The sequence below is a fragment of the Astatotilapia calliptera genome, chromosome 22 (assembly GCF_900246225.1).
Source record: "Astatotilapia calliptera chromosome 22, fAstCal1.2, whole genome shotgun sequence".
Taxonomy (NCBI): domain Eukaryota; kingdom Metazoa; phylum Chordata; class Actinopteri; order Cichliformes; family Cichlidae; genus Astatotilapia; species Astatotilapia calliptera.
Window position 1 is genome coordinate 23887298 of NC_039322.1, and position 14547 is coordinate 23901844.

At 42.5% G+C, this 14547-nt stretch overlaps 1 protein-coding gene across 1 annotated transcript in view; it reads right to left on the reverse strand.

Annotated features, from left to right (window-relative positions):
* The window catches only part of trim71 (tripartite motif containing 71, E3 ubiquitin protein ligase), a 35140-nt gene that overhangs the window by 4342 nt on the left and 16251 nt on the right, over positions 1–14547 (reverse strand). Inside the window, exons 2-3 of the mRNA XM_026156227.1 lie at positions 7956–8123; positions 4447–4581 (exon numbers count right to left, since the gene is read on the reverse strand). Of these exons, the coding sequence (XP_026012012.1) occupies positions 4447–4581; positions 7956–8123 (303 nt within the window). The remainder of the gene's footprint in view (positions 1–4446; positions 4582–7955; positions 8124–14547) is intronic.

The following is a 14547-nucleotide window of genomic DNA, read 5'->3' on the forward strand; positions in this document are numbered from 1 at the left end:
TGCAGTAAGTCAAACATGAGGAGCTGCTCAGTGCACCCAGCAAGTTCCCCATAGTATGAGAGCAAAGTCCGGAAACAGTCCTCATAGATAACACTGGTTACATTGTTACACTGCATTTAGGTTGATGCTCATCGTGTTTTACTCCAATTAGCCATTATAAAAACCTCTTTAAATTGTGTTTTTACTGAAAAATAGTTACAAATAACCCAAATACCATTTTGTTTAAATTAACAGACACATAATGGAACAAAACTAGCTTGCAAAACTCATAGCACATCAATATTATGCTAAGGACTTCCAAAGTGTTGTGAGGATGAAAGGCTGCTATTACTGTGGTGAGGATTCAAAAAGAGAAAAATGAAAAACCACAAGAATGACTAAAACAATAGAAGAGTTTGGAGGAGCACTGTGTCACGCTCCATCAGGTCAAAATATCAGACTTAGTCATATTTCCTAAACTCGCGACATACGGACTATTTTCATGTGATTCAAATAATGATACGCATGTTGGAGAATTGGAAGCAGAGTTATCCCAGGGTGATGGATCTTCCTGTAAACCTGGGTGGCCCTGCGTCTTCTGTAGGCTTTAGGCCAAACTGTCAGCGTAACAGCTGATTTTGTTTAATTAACCAATCTCGACATGTATGCTTTCAAGCACTGCGTATTCCCCTTAACTATGATTTACAGCCCCGTGTTTAATCCCCACGGAGACTCCGCCCCAATGGGTGCTATCATTTGCATTTTCACTCCTGCACTGGTGTGCGTGAACGCTAAAGCTGAGATGATTACATTGGATATGAACCACTTAAATAACAGTTATTTTACTGAAAGGTAAAAGGAAAGGAGAAAGAAAATGGATGGAGCAAACCAGATTTAAAAAAAAAAAAAAAAAAACCTCCATCCTGAAGTCCTTTAAAGACTGGATGTCTAAAGTGATTGTGAATATGTCCTGTGTTAAAATATTTCTGGACTATTTTTGAACCAAGCTCCATTTTTCACATGCAAATAAACAGGTCCAGCCAATCACATTACTGCATTTCCCAACAAATGCACTCACAGCTCAAGACATGCACAGATGCTGGATATATAATGATATAGAAATGGTAACAACCTGAAATATGTAAGCGGTCATGATACAGCTTCAACTTGAAAATGGATTAATCCAGAATCTCTGTTTCTGTTTAGAAACGTCAGGACCAGCTCATCGTCACTTGATGCTGACTTCAGTGCATTTTTGAGGAAATTTTTTTATACGTTTTGTTTATACATTACAACAAGTTTGAATCCAAAAAAATCCTGAAGTGTGGGGTGTTTTTCTTCTGTGTGTAATGTCCTTTATCCTTGTTGCTGTGGTGTTGTTGCTACAACATGACCTGTAGTTGCTTTTCCTATAGGAAGGTGTAACTCTGCGACACTGGAGGCAACATCTGAGTCTAGTTTGCTTTGTTTAAGTCCCACTTTCACAGGAAAAAAAAAACAAAAAAAAAAAAACATACACTCCACACAGAAAGACCCAAGCCGGTCAGTAGATTAAAACCCAGGATGTTCTTAATGTGAGGACAGTGCTAACTAGTGGTGCAACAGATCAAAAAATCTCACGGTTCGGATCGGATCACGGTTTTAAGTCACGGATGGGATCAATTTTCGGATCAGCAAAAAAAGACAAAAATTTAACATTTACTTCTTGAGGTATTTTTTGCCTGTTAAAAACATTTAACTCTAGACTCATTCCACGCAATTAAAAAAAACCCCAATATGGTACAATATAGTTCAGTACAGTCTTTGTATCTACCACTCAATTCAATTTTATTTATAAAGTGCCAAATCACAACAACAGTCGCCTCAAGGCGCTTTATATTGTAAGGTAGACCCTAGAATAATACATATCGCTCATTATATCGCACTCTGCTGTGATATAATGAGCTGTCACGGTCACGTAGCTTTACGTTGCCCTGGAGGTCCACCCATTTGTAGTAGTTAGGGCAACAGAAGATGCCTGGGACAGTTCAGCCACAACTTAAATCTTTTCCTGCTCATACAGTGGGGCAAAAAAGTATTTAGTCAGCCACCGATTGTGCAAGTTCCCCCACTTAAAATGATGACAGAGGTCAGTAATTTGCACCAGAGGTACACTTCAACTGTGAGAGACAGAATGTGAAAAAAAAATCCATGAATCCACATGGTAGGATTTGTAAAGAATTTATTCGTAAATCAGGGTGGAAAATAAGTATTTGGTCACCTCAAACAAGGAAAATCTCTGGCTCTCACAGACCTGTAACGTCTTCTGTAAGAAGCTTTTCTGTCCCCCACTCGTTACCTGTATGAATGGCACCTGTTTGAACTCATCATCTGTATAAAAGACACCTGTCCACAGCCTCAAACAGTCAGACTCCAAACTCCGCCATGGCCAAGACCAAAGAGAAGGACACCAGGAAAAGTATTGTAGACCTGCACCAGACTGGGAAGAGTGAATCTACAATAGGCAAGCAGCTTGGTGTGAAAAAATCAACTGTGGGAGCAATCATCAGAAAATGGAAGACATACAAGACCACTGATAATCTCCCTCGATCTGGGGCTCCACGCAAGATCTCATCCCGTGGGGTCAAAATGATCATGAGAACGGTGAGCAAAGATCCCAGAACCACACGGGGGGACCTGGTGAATGACCTGCAGAGAGCTGGGACCAAAGTAACAAAGGTCACCATCAGTAACACACTACAACGGCAGGGAATCAAATCCCGCAGTGCCAGACGTGTTCCGCTGCTGAAGCCAGTGCATGTCCAGGCCCGTCTGAAGTTTGCCAGAGAGCACATGGATGATACAGCAGAGGATTGGGAGAATGTCATGTGGTCAGATGAAACCAAAGTAGAACTTTTTGGTATAAACTCAACTCGTCGTGTTTGGAGGAAGAAGAATACCGAGTTGCATCCCAAGAACACCATACCTACTGTGAAGCATGGGGGTGGAAACATCATGCTATGGGGCTGTTTTTCTGCCAAGGGGACAGGACGACTGATCCGTGTTAAGGACAGAATGAATGGGGCCATGTATCGTGAGATTTTGAGCCAAAACCTCCTTCCATCAGTGAGAACTTTGAAGATGAAACGAGGCTGGGTCTTCCAACATGACAATGATCCAAAACACACCGCCCGGGCAACAAAGGAGTGGCTCCGTAAGAAGCATTTGAAAGTCCTGGAGTGGCCTAGCCAGTCTCCAGACCTCAACCCCATAGAAAATCTGTGGTGGGAGTTGAAAGTCCGTGTTGCTCGGCGACTGCCCCAAAACATCACTGCTCTCGAGAAGATCTGCATGGAGGAATGGGCCAAAATACCAGCTACTGTGTGTGCAAACCTAGTAAAGACCTATAGTAAACCTTTGACCTCTGTTATTGCCAACAAAGGTTATGTTACAAAGTATTGAGTTGTATTTTTGTTATTGACCAAATACTTATTTTCCACCCTGATTTATGAATAAATTCTTTACAAATCCTACCATGTGAATTCATGGATTTTTTTTTCACATTCTGTCTCTCACAGTTGAAGTGTACCTCTGGTGCAAATTACTGACCTCTGTCATCATTTTAGGTGGGGGAACTTGCACAATCGGTGGCTGACTAAATACTTTTTTGCCCCACTGTACATGCTTGGAACGATCTTGCCACTAAAGTGGACGCGAACGGGATATCATAGCGTGGCTCAAGCACGTTCATCATAGTTTAAACCCCTTGTTTTGCACAACAGAATACGGCCTCCCGTCTGCAGCTAAACACCCTAGCAGCTTTTGTAATAGCTTTAGTCCGGTCGGACTGGGCAGCAAAGGGCTGCTTAAATACTGTAAACTCCTCTGCTCCTCCACTTGGACCGCTAGCGCTGGCCATAACTATCGCTGGCCATAACTATCGCTGGCCATAACTATCGCTTGACAGACCCACCACACGCACCATACACACACTTTTTTTTTTCTCCCCTCGTTTTTAAATCTTCGGATCACGTGCCAAACCGTGGAGTGGGATCGGTTTGGATTACGGATCAACTGTGATCCGTTGCCCCACTAGTGCTAACCCACCACACCACCATGCTGACCATGAACAGTGACCAGTAGTATACCTTTTAGACATCCAATATTTAGTAAAGAAGTGTTATCAGTCAAACGTAGTGACATTTGGACTAATATTTCAGCTATAATAAGACAATGCACTACCGCCAATCCATTTAAAACTCAATGGCTAAAGAGGAATCAGATCTGTGAGCATTCATTTTGGACTGATTTGTTATCTTTGATGGTGTGTGTTTTTAAAGGACTTTAAAGGACTACAGATAAAAAGGTAGCCGTTTGGCTAACTCTGGCACATTGACACTAATATGTCCCTTTTGAATAAAATGAGTTCAAAGTCAGGTGTAAAAATGTTTCACTAAAGGCTGATAAATACACAAAGTAGCAGCTCACCTTCCATAGAAGCTCACACTCCCTCTCCTCCAGCGCTTTCTTGTGTCTCAGGACAAGAGCCTTCACTTCTGTTTGCACCACTTTAGCCTTGATCTCCACCTGCTCGGACATGGCCTGGACCTTGTCCATGCTTAGCTAGAGACACACAACACAAAATTGTAAGATGTGACATAGAAATGCTGTCAACTTTGGAGACAATCAGAACAGAAAAGAAAACCCAGGCTGCTATTTAAAAATTAAAAATTAAAAAATAAAATAAAAAAAATAAAAAAATACCACTAGCAATGGAAAGGCACAAAGAGAGGACTATAATGTGCAAATGTAGCTGTCACTCTGTAGTGTGACAAAGGGCGGGAACGTATAAAGACTGGCCTGTTTTATTAGCCATATGGGACCCAGAAACAGGACGCAGAGGATCAGGAAACATAAAAGGACACTGTATGTGACATCCAAATCAGTGCACGAGCACCTGCAGAGATTTTGTGATCTATTCTTTTGTCACATTTGGTGGTACTTTTAGAAGGGAAGAGGAAACATGAGCCAGGAATAGGAAGTCACTTCACACTGCCCAAAAATGATGCAACTTCCTACTAGAAGGGACAGACTTTGGGGAAGAAAAAAAAAAAAAAAAAAAAAAAATCACATGAAGATCATGTTTGACGTGGATTTCTCCATTTGTTGAGACACTGAGGATTTAAAGTCCACAGAATGGATACTGAAAAGTATTGGAAGATGCCATTGCATGGTTAGACTGGTTAGATTAGACTAAAGTATTTACAATGTGAATCTCTGTGAACTTAAAAGCAGTCTCATTTTACAGTCGGGCTCAACAGAAAGAGCACGTTTATAACCTGGACCAATACAAGCACTGAAAAGCAATAGCACCAAACAAAAGGTCTTAGCTTTTACAACACTGAGTTTCCCTTTGCCTCCCCCCGCCTCTCAGTTTTATCTGGCCTTTCCTCTGGCAGTTTCTGGGGGGTCAGAGGGTGATCAGGACCTCACAGGGACGAAGGGGAGGAGGGTTTAAGTCTTCCTTTGTGATATCGGCCGCAAGGATCAAAGGTCAGCTAAACCACCGCTCGCGCTCTGCAGCCCCGGTCTTAAGACACATAACACCCCCAATGCATCCCTGCAGCAATAAAGCCTGGCAGCAGGGCTCTTTTCTCTTTGGCCTGGCTATTTGAAACAGCCAGCTAAAGGGACAACTAAATCAGGCCCCCAGAGAAGAAACAGCAGGACGGGAATTCTGAAGGAATCAGAGGGGCCGACTGTTGTCAAAGTTAATAAGGAGCCACGTTGAAATTAAAATGCTACCACCTTTTTCTCACCATCTGTACATTTCTACAAGATTGATTTTTTGATACTGATAGGAAATCTATTTAACGATTTCTTTCACCCTCTCCTCTCTTAACCATCTCTGTTTCCCTCCCTGTGATTTTTTTTTTTGCATCTCCTGCTTCCACCCCTCCATCTCTCTCTCTCTCTCCCTCGCAGTCTCTGTGTCGCCATCATCTTCCGCATTTCTCTTCACATTCCCAGAGGAGCACAGCTTGCAGCACAAAGAGAGTCAAACTAACCAATCAAACCTTCTGAGGCATAGAGCTCCGGCCAACCAGGAGGTCACAAGTCCAGGGTTAGGGGTCAACGAAGATAATGGGTATAGAGTGGGCGGAAATTTCCTACCTCAGGGGACAGCAGAGTGTGTGCGTGTGTGTTGCCTATGCCTACGTTTCTGTTTGCACATTATCTGGCGTCAGTATTTACTCCCGCGGTGACCTGGACAAAAGTGGACAGACACACAAACACACACACAAAGCCCAAGGTGCTGCCAGACGACAGGTGGTGTATCTTATGACTCAGCTACTCGTACCCCAGTGCTTCTCATGAAACCAAGTGTGTGGTGTTTGTTGTTGTTGATGATAATGATGATCCCAGTGTGTGCTGTGGGACATGACTTTTATTTCTGGCCAGGAGTTTGGCAATCTATGTGGTGACATTTCTGAATTTGTTGACATAAGCGCTGCTCACGCACCAATAAATCAGCCAAGCAGCACAAAGATACAGAGAGTGTGACAAAGGCCAAGGGTTAAAACAAACAACAAAACGAACACACGAAAAAGCCACATTTGTTAACTTGCTATTTTAAACACTGGTATCGGCTGAGAATTTCACAATCAGTGCATCCCTACAACTACCCATCCATTAAGGTACAAAGCAAGGCGCGGTCACACAGAGGTTAAGCTGGGAAATGGATAGGCGAGGCACATGCTCTACTGAATAGATAGTACGTGCCAGCAAGTCGTGTGACCTCAGCGCAATGAGCTAGTGTTTCATGTTTTGGGTGAGTGTTTACCAAAGTCACAACCACCACCCCGCCTTTGAGGCAACTTAGATAACACTCGTGTGTCTGACGTATCCCTGTGAGCCAGTTACCATTTCAAACTAACAACTAATCCATTACCCGACTTTACGATTGGCTGAGTGTTTGACCACAAGGCATTCAAAAAGGAATTTATAAACTTTCTTTTTTTTTCTTTTTTTTTTAAACTGCTCATTGCAATTTATCCATTCTTCCCCCTACCTTAATCAAAATTTAGACTGACATGTGAATAACTGAAGATTCCACTATTACTCACAGAAAATCCTTCTGCTCATTGTTTGGAATTTTTAATGTGACAAAAAAACAAAACAAAACAAAAAAAACAAAGAACACAAAAACCCAAAACATGACCAGGCAGACTAAAGTGTTAATAAAACTCACATTTTTTCCTCCAACTTATTCATGTGTCACTGTATAAGCAGGAATTTCGGTTGGGGGTGGGGGGGCTTAGGAAGCTGCCACCCAATCTATAATTATGTAAATGAAGAGAGGTGTTGTGTGTTTGTGTGGGAGTGGGAGAAAGAGGTGGAGGGGGAGCGAGTGAATACAGGGGGGCAAAGTGCTGCACTTCTGTGAAAGAAGAGGGGAGTTTTCCTTTCTCTGAAATCCTTTAAATACCTCATCTACCCTCCCCCATACTCCTTTCCACTCCTCCTCCCCTTTGACCTTCAGCCTTATCCCCCCCACCCTCACCCCCACTCAAAAGAACTCATTCCATACAGCCCCACCCCCCCCTTCTTTTAGGGCCAGCTGGAGACCTCTAACCCCTAAGGCTTCCCAGCACCAGGGACTGGTCACTCTCAAACATATTGAAGCTGATTGTCTCCCATAGGTGGTCACTCTGTCCTGAAGGGGGAGGGGGGGGCACGCACAGCTGCTCTCTAGTTTCCACTCAGCCTCATTAGGCAGTGATAAAGGTTCATTTGGATATTTTAATCTTGGCAAGAACCTTGTTTTTGTCAGAAGTAGGACAACCTTACCTGTAAGTCCTTGAATTGTTTGGGTTTGTTGAGTTAGCACTCAAATCACGTTCTTCTGATTCTTCTCCAACACAGTGTGTTGAGTCACCTCACCAGCACCAACATACAAACAACAGAATTTATCATCAGTGAGGTTGCGGTCCTACCTGCACCGCCTGTCGTCCCTGCTGTGCATCTGCCAGCAGCTGGATGGTGATGGCCCGGCAGTCCTGAACGGCGTCTTGCAGGTAAACGAAAGTGTGGCCCATGTGACGGCCCATGCTGCACTCTCTGCAGATAGGCACCGTGCAGGTTTCACAGAAGAACAGAAACACCTGAGAAAACAGGTAGCACACGCATCGTTTCAGCTGTGCGTTCAGACATCAACATCAAGCTCAAAGGGGCCAAAGTCTGGGTGCTGACCACAGCAACTCCAGTCTCAGAGGCATGCATCAGAGTTTGAATGTGTGTGAATGTTAGATAGCTATATAGCACTTACATAAAAAAGGAAAAAAAAAAAAAGTGCTTATATGAATGGGTGAGTGAGGCATATTGTACAAAGCGCTTTGAGTACTTGGGTAGAGTAGAAAAGTGCTATATAAGAACAGTTTAACATAGGGCTTAATGCTACACACATGCTGACACATGAACCTCATCTCCAAATAATAAAATCAAGTCTTCTCTTTCGGATACTGCTAATATGGTTGTGTCTGGCAAAGAAAGCCCCACCCATCTGCTTCTCGAACCGTCGGTTTATGTGGAGCAACCAAACAGAAGAAAGCTGGCTTAAAGGGAGGGCGGGACCTAAAGCAGCTCGTTTTAGAGAGTGGATACAATGAGGGCGATGCACTGAGGTCCAGCGTAAGATAAACGAGTCTGGTTTGACTGGATGACTTCCATCTATGCTGTATTTTGTTTTTTTGCATTTTAAATCGCTACTAGCACGAGCAGCAAATGTTCAGGTTAGAGCTGGGCGATATATCGAGTTTTTAAAACATATCGATATATTTTTATACGAGATATAAGATGTGACAATATCCTTTATATCGATATAGTCTATGTTACGTTATAATTATAGTTGTGGAGCCGCAAGTTTGCCTCTCTTTCGTCCACTTTTGTCTCTACGCAACGTTACTCCGCCTCGCCTTCACTGAAGACAACTCCCCCTCCTCCCCCATCGCTTCACGTGCAGGCAGCGACAAGACGGACACGGCAAATCTCCGTTAACGAGTTACTGCGCATCGCCCCATGCATGGGGCTGGACGGCGTCAACCTGCTAACGAGCTAAACATGCTAACGAGCTAACAGCGCTAACCCTAAAATCCTTTCATTCTCTCAAAAGTTGATAGCGCGCCTTATGTATGAATTCTGGTTGTGCTTGATGGCCGCGAACCGATTTTATACAGCAATCTGTCAAAAATGTTTGAGTACGACTTTGGTAAGCTACGGAGCTGCACCGCTTGATAGATTGTCGGCGCATTACGGCTACCGAGGAGCTTCGCGGAGTGATACGTACTGTGCATCAACGTAATATTACCGTATTGTGTGTGTATAAGGACCATAAATGGCACCTGTAAGAGACGTGGTTATGAAGCGGATTTCAAACTCCAGGCTGTCAGTCACGCAGTAAAACTTGGGAACAGAGCAGCTGTGAAATCTGTCTGTCTTTGTTATTACGCTCAGCGTCTTTTAGTTTACATTTTGACTGCACAATTGTGAGCTCTTTGTTTAGCACAAAAACAACCTTGTTTTCTTTTATTTATGGAGCATTATTATTTAATGAATTCTCATAATTTAATTTTGAGTAATTTTTCATGTACATCTGTGCTGTATGTTAATAAAAGTGCCTGTGTGACATCTGGGACACAGCTTTGACTAAGAACTCTCTTTTTGTTCTTACTTTATGGCTTAAAAAAAAAAAAATCGAGATATATATCTTATATCGCCATCCAGCTAAAAAATATCGAGATATGAATTTTGGGTCATATCACCCAGCCCTAGTTCAGGTGATATGCGTTTTCACGCCTGTTACTGATGGATGTTATTTCTGAAACGGTGCCCGACTCCTCATCTCAACTATAATCTGGATGCAGCGTCGGCGTTGTGTTTTGCTGCTGTGAGTCAACAAAAGGTCGACGGTAAAATGAGACAAGCAGCATGAATAAATTAAGCACCACAATAAGAGTTAGTCACACACACACACACACACCTAATTTAAGAGAAAAGGCTTTGAATGATAAAGAAGTTATCCATATGCATGTCCTAGCAGGGAGGCTCAAACAGAGCTCAAAACCCCTGAGCGCACTTCTCTTCTTAAACATGGCGGCCAAGAGGCCACCAAAACTCAATCAATACTCAATCTGGAAAGAAGTCTTGGGCTTGTTGAGATTTTAACACAAATATTGCTAATATGCTCCCATGTTTATCAGGATGCACCACATACAGGAGATGAGGTAAAAGCTGCACTGATCATCGTGGACAAAAATGTCCCTCAGGACAGAAATGGAAGATGTCATTTAACCTTTGCTGCTAAACGCTGAGCTTTGCTTTAAACCCTCCTGCTTGAATACCGATCGCTTGTAATGGAGGGCTAATTAAATATGCACAGGGCGTCATATCCCAAAGAGACACCAGATCAGTGGCACCCAATAGCAGGAGACCTGAGTGGATGGGGAGGGGCCTGCAATCAATTCATCAATATTGGCTGTTCCCCTGGGGAGCAGGATAATCTAATAGGACGCACACCTCCCCCTTTATCAGACTTCCTCCTCTTTCTGCCTCTGGCTGTTGTATCCTTTTCTTCTTGTGCTTTTCTTACAATCTCTCCTTCTGTTAACGTCAGTGCTTCACTTCGATCTCGGCACCACTTTGTCACTCAGTGCCTTCCTCTTCCCGGCTTTCCTGTCCCATCCCTCCCCCGATGACTTCTCACAAATTCCAGGAGCACAGGACACACAACAGCGAGGAATGCAGCTGGTTTGGAGAGGAGGGGGTGAGGAGGATGAGGAAGGTGATGTGGGGTGGGGTGGGGTTGAGCGATTGACGAATAGCTGCAAATCAGCAGTACAGGGATCAAACGCAACTCCTCCAAGTGACTACTGCATGACCAGTTATTTAATGAAATCCATGTTTAAGGCGGGTGGGAAAATAATTTTAGATGAAGACTCTTCTTATAATCATTTAGGGTGACAAATAGAGGGAATCAATTCCACTGAACACCTCTATCATCACTAAAGTTTAATATGGGTCATTCAGAAACCAATACCTCAAAGCTGTGTTATTTCAGGCTGCCATTTGTGCATGCTGTAACATGGCCAAGAGAAAAACAACAGGAGTCTTCTTTCACGGTAGCAGATCTTCGCTGCAAGGCCCTTCACACATTTTTAATCCTATCTGCTCCACACATGTCATCAACGGTCCTTGAGGTGAATCATACTCTCTCATACACACAGTGTTGGAGATTACATAACAACACCAGGCCTCTAGGAGCAAGGATCGATATTATTGACTTGCACAGAATACAGTCTCTTTAAGGCAGTGCTCTCTCTCAGCCTGCCTCTGTCTTCAGTACCTCTTTCAGTCTGAGGCAGGTTCTTTCTAGGAGATCGGTTGAAGTGGATTTGCAAGTTTTAAACTGTATAAGGACTGTGTTTTTATTAGAAATAGGAGAATCATGCCTGAGAGTTGTGGCTTTAAGTTAGGACCACAGATTGTACATGAAAGAGAGACACTGCCATCCTGTTGTTGCCCAGAGGTTAAATGCTAACATTTAATGAAACAGTGATGTGTCAAGTTATTTGCAAAGGACGGGGGTATTACACAGTCACTGATTTTAAAATTTAAAGGGGGAAAAAAAAAATGTCAAAAATTGAATCTGCCCGAGTCCTTTTACTGCTTGTCTTCCCCCTGCTGTCTCACATTTTTCATGTCTTCTCTCTAATACCCTATATTAATAAAGGTTCAAAATTCGTCCCCTGGAGCTGTTATGGAGGAAACCAGTTTTTGTAAAAGACTATTTACTTTCTTTTTAAAAAGGAGTTTAGTTAAAAAAAAAAAAAAAATATTTACAGATGCAGCCCACAGGCTTTTGGACAGTGAGACACTCTGTAATTGTGTTTATGTACCACCACAACTTTGCATTACCTGTTTAGGACTTATGGTCATTTTTAAGTAAACAGTGCCCCAATTTCAGAGGCTCAAAAGTAACTGGCCAATTTATTGATGAGCAGTGTCATGGTCAGGTGAAGCCTGTTCCCTGGTCACCCCATTACAAATTACATAAATATTCTGAGATGACTACAGGTGTTGGACTTGTATTTGAAAGCGTCTGACTAGAACTTCAATTGCCAAATCAAAATAACATTTGCCTCGAGGCGCTTTATAACTGTAAGATAAAGGTTCTACAATAATACAGCAACCTCCAAATAGCAGACACCCCCCTATCAGCAAGCACTTGGCAACAGTGGGAAGGAAAAAACATGCTTTTAACGGGAAGAAACCTCTGGTAGAGCCAGGCTAAGAGAGAGGCCATCACTAGGATGGAAAACAAAAAACAAAGCTATCAAAGAGATAGCAAAGCTTTAACAGTCTGCAGACTTTGAAAGACCCAACTGTAACATTCACTTTTCAAACTTAACATGTGCACTGGTGTTGAAAATTGTTAATAGTTGACGCGTCGTTTGAAGCTTTGTAAGATCCCAAAACATGCAGGAATAAGTAGTAGGAATTAAGCGTGTAATAACGGACTGAAACAGAAGATGGCAGCACTGCATGTACAAGGATGCCAGCTGCCGTTAAACCCCGAAAAAGAAGAAGCAGTGTCCGGTATCGTAGCTGTGTCCAAATTCAGGAACCGCATCCTCCTGTGCCCACTTTTGTAGGCCGATTACGTTACAGCGACACGACGAAGACTGTCCAAATTTGAAGACTCCGACAAATGCGCCCTTCATTTTCCGGCTCACCAGAGCCGGTGAGAACACCGGACTCCCGGCAAATAATTTTCAAACCCACCTCCGTCTTTCGCTACTCAGGTTAAACATGATAAAAGTTACTTAGATAACTTAAAAATGTTATTGTTTGGCTTTTTTCAGTATTTTATTTGTTCCTGAGTAAAGCGGTTTGTCTGAGATTAAAGTTATAGTTTTTACACAGCTGAATAAACGTCAAGCAGGCAACTGATTATCAGAAGTGTGAGATGCTCGAGAATATACTCCGGTGTCCTGTTATATTTTAGATAGCAAGGAGCACACGGCTGAGTTTATTAAATTCCACCGAAACAATCTGCAAATGTCATTAAAATTTAATAAACTACCATCTTGTCTTTATTTTTAGTTAGCACATACCTTAAACACTTAAAGCTGTAAGCTAATGATAGTTATATAAGAGCAGATGCTGCTGGCGCAATAAGCTGTACGTTTTACGTCCAATGGATGCACGATCTGATTAGTCGACTAATCGCAAAAATAATCAATGACTAGTCGACTATCAAAATAATCGTTTGTGGCAGCCCTAGAGACAATTCTGACATGTCCAAAATATTGTAGATGTCACATCAGGCAGCACCATGTGCTTGCCATGAAGAAATGAGAACAACATGAAAAGATGTGAAATGTGGGTAATGCCATCAAAGTTGTAAATTCCACAGAGAACAGCCTGGAGGGGAGGCCTCGAGGCAGAGCAGACTCACCAACATTATTTATTACACACTAATGCGTGGCACGAGCAAAGGCTTCAGGCAGAGGGACATTCTGCTCGTCTACATCCAAAAGGCATGGTGACACAGAGGGTCAAGTACCAATCACGTCCAGACTGCTGGATCTTTGCACACTTTTATTGCTTGAATGTTATTTTGCTCCTATACCTTCTTGGTTCTTCTGCATTCGGCTCCACAGTTCACAAAAGCCTTGTGCTGTAATGAGAATGTTAAATGAAATGACGATTTCATGAAAATGGTAAACACCTTAGCTAACACATCATAAATACTATTATTGGGTAATTCATAATAGCAAAAGGACTAACATCAATACGCGTTAATATTAGCCATTTAATCATTAAACAACTTTAACTTTTTAACATTTATGATAACCTATGTTTACCACTTTAATGTTGTTCAAACAGGAGGTCTGACCCCTGAAATTTGCCCCAAAATCATTGTTCAGTGTTGTGAACTTCAATTTTAGCTGTTAGTATTGCTAACAGCAACAGAGGCAATCGTGGCTCAAAGAGTTGGCAGTTCGTCTTGTAACCGGAAGGTTGCCGGTTCGAGCTCGGACAGTCTCGGTCGTTGTGTCCTTGGGCAAGACACTTCACCTGCCGCCTACTGGTGTTGGCCAGAGGGGCCGATGGCGCAATATGGCAGCCTCGCCTCTGTCAGTCTGCCCCAGGGCAGCTGTGGCTACACCTGTAGCTTGCCTCCACCAGTGTGTGAATGTGAGAGTGAATGAATAGTGGCATTGTAAAGCGCTTTTCGAGACCCTCAAAGCGCTATATAAATGCAATCCATTATTATTATTATTATTATTATTATTATTATTATTACTACTGTATGAAATGTAGGCATCCTAAATCTTAAAATTATAAAACTAAAAACAAAGAGGAGAAGTTGGAGAGGAAGAGGAGTAAACAGAAACTGATTCAATGACAAAAATAAATACATAAAAAAAATTTAGTGTTGATCTTTGTAACCTCAAAATCATGAATTGATTAATACACTGATGAGTTAGGGTGTGCATTTTCACCCGAATCTGACGTTGTGTTGCA